This window comes from Bacillus rossius, chromosome 1, assembly GCF_032445375.1.
Source record: "Bacillus rossius redtenbacheri isolate Brsri chromosome 1, Brsri_v3, whole genome shotgun sequence".
NCBI classification, from domain to species: Eukaryota; Metazoa; Arthropoda; class Insecta; order Phasmatodea; family Bacillidae; genus Bacillus; species Bacillus rossius.
In genome coordinates this window covers 262176825-262183728 of record NC_086330.1, presented here as the reverse complement: position 1 = coordinate 262183728, position 6904 = coordinate 262176825, and the positions used below count along the sequence as shown (strand labels likewise).

Here is a 6904-nt window from a genome sequence, read left to right as displayed (position 1 = left end):
ATAGCCTGGCGCCCTCCCGGACACGTTTCCCCGCAAAAGAACAGCCTTCCCGCTAGGAACACCGCCGAGTCTCGAACACGAGAACCCGGGCGACGGCAAATATTTGTGGAATAAATAGAAAGTTATCATCAGTGTATAAGGAAAGGATACAGAAAGAGCATTAGCCATCAGACGTGAAACTGATCTTCACATACAAACATGGTGGATGTGTGTTTATATTTGTTTCAGCTGTTCTAGCCTGCTTTTTTAAACTAATGTTGTAAAACTTTCCGGAAAAAAATTGTTCAAAATATTACTGGTTATATGTTTCTACATATTAAAAGACAAAAAAAAAACTTCATAATACATGAGTTGAACATTTTTCTCCAATTAAATTTATAATACGGGTACCTACAGCTGAAACATTTGTAAACAAACAGCCGCCATACTGGTACACATAGTACATTGTAATCACCCTCACCTTTTGGCTTAACCCCCTTGTCAAAAATCAGAACCTTATGATCAATTTGTATATTTCTCTTCTGTTGTTACCATGGCTTGTTGATATATCTTTGGCTCCAGGGAGTAAGAGTATAAGTCAAAATATTGAATTTTTTTTTTTCGGATATTAGTATTTTTTAAGTAGCCGACTATGTGTGTCTAAGAGTATAAGTCTCTACTGTACTTTGTTTCCAGTGTAATAACGATTTGAACCTAACAGTCCAAGAGAAATAAAGTTCATTATGTTGGGTGTAAGAGTACAAGTCAACTTATACTGTTACACCCAAGTCAAAATTATGTTGGGTGTAAGAGTACAAGTCAACTTATACTGTTACACCCAAGTCAAAATTATGTTGGTACTGTTGCTTGTTTACTGACTTATACTATTGGGAACAACTTCTCCCAGCTGTTGGTTGTGGTTAGAATTTAACTTATAAAGTTATAACAATAGTAGAAGATTCTGCGTTATTTTTCACTATTCCTCTGATTTTTACATTATAATGTATAGTGTGTAGGAGAAATAATGTATAGCAGAGGAAAAAAACTTGTTGAACTTGTAAAAACGAAAATAGCTAAAGAGAATACCTCCAGTTTAAATGCAGGTAAGTGCTAATTAAATTTAGTGTGGTACTCCATTTATGTCTGTAACTGCAGTAAAATCTTTTGCATTATTACTTTTGTCTTTTATTTTATTTCAGATGTGATTGAAAATGTGAAAGACATACCTGTTGTAACAAACGACCGAATTGAGGTTAGGGACGATATAGATGAGAAAGGAACTGTGAATATCGCGGAATACTGGTCAGGTAAGGACAAAAGTTATGTTGCTTTTATAGTGCAGTTATTCTCATGTTATGATAGTGCCCATATTTTATTTGTTTATTTATTGCAGAAAGAAAAACAAACGAGGACGATCATGTCTTTGTTCAAGATACTAGGAACACAATTTCGAATGGTATGGATGAAGAAATTTCTAATGTGACTGAAGAACAACTCGTTAATGTTGATGGCACACAGCTACCAAACACCTCATCATACAATTGGGAACTTGATGAAGTTTTATTTGAAGTTGTTGTTGAGGACACAGGCCTTGCAAGTAAGTTACATAGTATGAGTTGGCATGTAAGCGTAGATGTAAAACTATTATTATATTGTAGTCTTTGGCTTTATTGTGTGGTTATACTTACGTCATTATTTTTATGTGTAGGTAATAATGAAGATGGAAGTTTGACAGTGCTCCAACCAATGGTTATTGAAGACATTGCAGATGCAAATAACAGAAATAAAGAAAATGAACCACATTATGAACAGAGTGAATTTTCCTATGATGTTGTTGATGAGGACAGAGGCCTTGAAAATACGCGGAACACATGGGCAGGTAAGAGAGTTGATACAAAACTAATCATTCTTTTAAAAGTCATTGGCATTATTGTGTGCTTGTAGCTAAAATAATTGTTTTACTTATAGGTAATAATGGAGATGGAAGTTTGACAGTGCTCCATACAATGGTTACTGAAGACATTGCAGAAGTAAATATTGATAATGGAGAAATTGATCCAGATTATGAACCGATAGAAGAGAAAAGCTCAAGTGAAGATGATGTTTCCGTTAATGTTCCTCGCCAGAGGAAGGCTGGTCTCGGAGAAAAAGAAGACAATACACAAACAATTGAAGCTGAAGTGAAAAAATGTAGGTTTTCAAGAGCAAGAAAAAGAGAAAAGTGTGTAAACCGTAACAGAGGGGTGTCATACACAACTTTAAGCGGTAAAGTTGTCAAAGCTAGAGTAATGAAACCTCTTAGAGACTGTCGAGCAGAATGTAGAAAGAGACTTCCTGAAGACATAAGAGAAAGTATTTTTAAAGAATATTGGTCTCTTGGTAGTAGAGACAGGAGAGTAGCATATGTTGCCAGCCTTGTTGATACTATGGAAACCAAAACATCAAGAAAAAGAGCTTACAATCCTGATAAAGAGAAATTTAGAATGGTTACACATACGTTTCATTTTAAGATAAATGGGAAAAGAGAAAAAGTTTGTAGGGGATGTTTTATGAACACATTAGATGAGACACAAATGTTTGTAACTCTTGCAATCACCAACAGAAGTACCTCTACATCTGGTATCACACAGCAGGACAACAGGGGAAAAACATCACCTGGTAATGCAATTTCTGATGAACGACTGGATGAGGTTCGAAGGCATATACAATCATTCCCTTCTTACGAATCTCATTACACGCGAAGAACAAACAACAAGAAGTATCTTCCTTCTTTTCTGGATTTGAATACTATGTTCTCATTTTACAAAGAATCAACTTCTAATCCTGTGGGGCGTACTGTATATACTAGGGAGTTTAAGTCCTTGGGACTAGCCTTTAAAGCACCAAAAGTAGACACTTGTCATAGGTGTGACACATTACAAATGAAAGTGAAGCTAGCGAGTGGTGCAGAAGAAGAAGATATAAAACAGGAAATATCTGTGCATCATGCAGAAGCTGATAAAGCATACCTACAGAAAGATCTCGACAAGAAAACTGCTAAAGATGATCCTAGCAAAAGGTGTTTTACGTTCGACTTACAACAATGTTTGCCCACACCTTTTGTTCAGTCGTCTGTGTCTTTTTACAAAAGACAGCTCTGGACGTATAATTTAACTATGCACGAAACTAGTAAACCATCTGTTCGTTGTTATATGTGGCATGAAGGCGAAGGTGCTCGTGGAGCAAATCAAGTTGCCACATGTGTATTGAGAGAGCTTTCTGAGTTACCTGAAGATGTAACGCACATTATTTTATATTCAGATACATGTGGCGGCCAGAACCGTAACTCGCATGTAGCAGCAATGTTTCTGTATTTGATGCAACAGAAATGTAATCTTCAGTTGGTGGACCATAAATTTATGGTGAGTGGGCATAGTCATATGGAATGTGACACAGACCATGCACTTATAGAAAAGCAGAAGAAAAAACTGCGCTTCACTGTGTCACACCCCCATGACTGGTACCAGCTTGTCAGAACTGTTGGAAGGAAAAACAAATTTGAAGTTGTAGAACTTAATCATCAGGACTTCCTCAATTTTGCTATGCTGTACAAAACTAGTCTCTTTCTTAGAAAGAAGGATAGTTCAGGAGAACCCTTCAAGTGGACTGAGATGAGATGGCTCAGATACACTCAAGAACGACGAGTGATTCAATTTAAGAACACACTTGATGAAGACGCACCTTTCAGAGAAATTTGTTTAAAACGACGGAACCGCAGTCCAGATGAGCTGTTACATCCAAAGAAATGTTATAACTCCACACTTGCCATTTCCAAAGAGAAAAAGAAGGATCTCTTGGAGCTGTTGCCATTGATAGACACAGTTTTTCACAGCTTTTATTTAAACTTGAAAACTACTGTGGATGCAAGAGATGTACTTCCTGATATAGAGGAATTCAATGAATGAATATTTTTGCACTTTCCGGAGCTTTACCTTCCAAAGGTTTTTGTAATAAGTATACGAATGTTGTCAATTAATCATTTTCTTAGCAAAAAGTGTCATCTAATTTAAGAAAACCTGCAATATTCTCACCAGTATAAGTCATGTAATTAATGGTCTTAAGAGTACATGTCTTTAAACCTGCAGTGTTCTCACCAGTATAAGTCATGTAAATGATGGGCCCTAACAGTACATGTCATTTATTTAATCTTTAGCAATAAAGAAAGAAATATTGTTGTTGTAAAATGCTAATAAATCATTTACTAAGCATATGTAGCCATTTGGTTTATTTAAAATAATGGAAATTTGATATTGTCACTAATTTAAAATCTTTAAACCTCTCTCCTGAAAAATAGAAGTTTTTGACTTATACTATTACTCCCTGGAGCAATAGATATAATGGTTCGGGTTTGTTTCAAATCAATGAAAAGAAAATAAACTAGCCACATTAGTGTAAATGTATATATATATATATATATATATATATATATATATATGACGTCGTCCGACCGACGACCATCCCTAAGCCCGACCTGCACCCGCCAGTATACTCTCCCGCTAACGGAACGCACCCCTGGTCGTGGCCCACCCGAGTCGAGCGAGCCACCGAGCCGAACGGCCAAACCAGACATTATTATTATAAAGCACACTAAATCCGAGTGGACTAGAGACGAACCACACCCATTCCCCCTCAAACAATTAATTACGAATTTTGCGACCTTAAAGTCTCTTCCAGACGCAGTCATTTAGTTTTTAACGTAATGAGGTCAAGCTTGGCGCGGCAGGGGCCGACGCGCCACCGGACGCCATGCCAGTTCCGCAGTTCTACTCGACTCGCGGACCGGGACGGACCTACGTCCCACGGAGAGACCACAACCATTGTCTTCATCGCAAGTAACGTCCGGTAAATATAGTCATTTAGCATAAACCAAACCTTTTTCTATTCACCTCTCCGTGCGTGCCCGGTCCGTTTTTTACGGTTCAGGACCTAATCCGACCGCGTAAACGTAAAGACGTCCCGCACCACACCTGGTGCGCAGGGTCGCTCTTCAGCATACGGCACGGGCCGTCTCCCGCAAACCACAGAACTTTTCTTAAGGCCACGCGCCTTCGCGCTGACCACAAACCCGCAAGGAAAACTTCGCCAAGTTTAGTGGCGGTGCGTGTACCACCCCAGTGGGCACGGCACCAGCGTAAAAACAATCGCTTATGGGACTGGCCGACTCCAGTCGCCCACAAACTCTGTGTGCCACGTCATTTGTGCGCGCCTAATTTTCATTAAGTGTACTTTGTTGACGTAACTTTGCGCCACGTCATTTGTGCGCGCCTAATTTTCATTAAGTGTACTTGTTAACGTAACTTTGCGCCACGTCATTTGTGCGCGCCTAACTTTCATTAAGTGTACTTTGTTAACGTAACTTTGCGCCACGTCATTTGTGCGCGCCTAATTTTCATTAAGTGTACTTGTTAACGTAACTTTGCGCCACGTCATTTGTGCGCGCCTAATTTTCATTAAGTGTACTTGTTAACGTAACTTTGCGCCACGTCATTTGTGCGCGCCTAATTTTCATTAAGTGTACTTTGTTAATGTAACTTTGCGCCACGTCATCTGTGCGCGCCTCTCTTGCACCAAGTGTACTTGGCCTGCATACTGTTACCCGAGAAACCAGTGCCACGAAACATTGAACATGTACTGGCCTGCACCCCGCAACGGACAAGTAGCCCTCAGGGGCATGTCTGTGCTCAGTAATTGTATGGTGTGACGTCAATCCCTTGAATAAAGGCACGTCGCTACTACGGCAATCCCACGCATTCTTCTTTAACGTAAATTCCCAGGCAAGACCGCCGACGGTTCTAGCGGACCACGCTGGGGCAACGAACCACGAACCCTCATTGGTTAGACACCGAGCTAGCCTGGCGCCCTCCCGGAACATAAAACGTTAATCAGACCAGCCACCCCGCTAGAACTCGCGCCCGGACTCGAACACGAGACCGCGGACGACGGCATATATATATATATATATAATCACAACCACAAACTAAAATATTTATGTAAAATTTGAAAACGAACTTATATATTTTAAAACTACAACATAAAATTATATTTAAAATATTTATTCATAAAAATAATATACCTATGCGAAATTCGTTTGATGGAAACACAAGCAGAAGCTCACTTTACTTTAGCACATTGTTTAATTAGTTAAAAACATGTATTAAAATCATTATCATCACCAACATACTGAAATAATTTTTCTTGCTTAAAAATTTAAGATTAATTATGTGTCTTGTTTTCGTCTTCCAGTACCAGTTGACACTACTGTGCAGCCATTTTGGTGTGTGCTACACAACTGTTAATAAATTAAACGACCGAAATCGATGTTTAAAAGTTAAACAATGGTGGCAAATCTCAAAATGACATCGTATCCCCTTGCCTCTTAAATAAAGCCCAGGTCCTAGGTCCGAACTGCAACACATTGCGGCTTTGTTCATGATGTCACTTATGTTCCGTGCGTGTGGTAGTAGCATCTCGGGATCCTGGTATCCAGTCACATGCGAGTCACCGTTGAGGTCAGATGCGGACCTGAGACTCTCAAATCATTTCTCTCTTTTTCTTCTTCTCTTATTTATATTTTATGGTTTGTTCTTTTATGTCATGGACGAAGATCAAAAGACGCAAACTACCATTTTGTCAGTGTATTCTGTACGTGTTTTGTAATAGCAATTCTTTGTGCCTCGTACTAGAATAAAGAACTAGCTACAGTACCTCTGAACGGTGAGTAGTCCTTACGATTCAACCTCCCTGTCATCCTAATTGCCTTACACTGTATGTGTGTGTGGGAGACGCGCATAGGGGTGTGTTCATGGGCCATAACACATGGATACCTAGGTAAGCCCGCATCACACTGTTCTTCAGCATGGGCGATGTCCCTCGACTAACTACACGG

At 39.3% G+C, this 6904-nt stretch overlaps 1 protein-coding gene across 1 annotated transcript; it reads left to right on the top strand.

Annotated features, from left to right (window-relative positions):
• Positions 1 to 551: 551 nt before the first annotated feature.
• On the top strand, positions 552 to 4338 carry LOC134527539 (uncharacterized). The gene is made up of 2 exons (XM_063360298.1): positions 552 to 1286; positions 1373 to 4338. Exon 2 carries the CDS (start codon positions 1986 to 1988, stop codon positions 3921 to 3923), a length of 1938 nt encoding a protein of 645 aa, XP_063216368.1. The 5' UTR covers positions 552 to 1286; positions 1373 to 1985; the 3' UTR covers positions 3924 to 4338.
• Positions 4339 to 6904: the final 2566 nt, after the last annotated feature.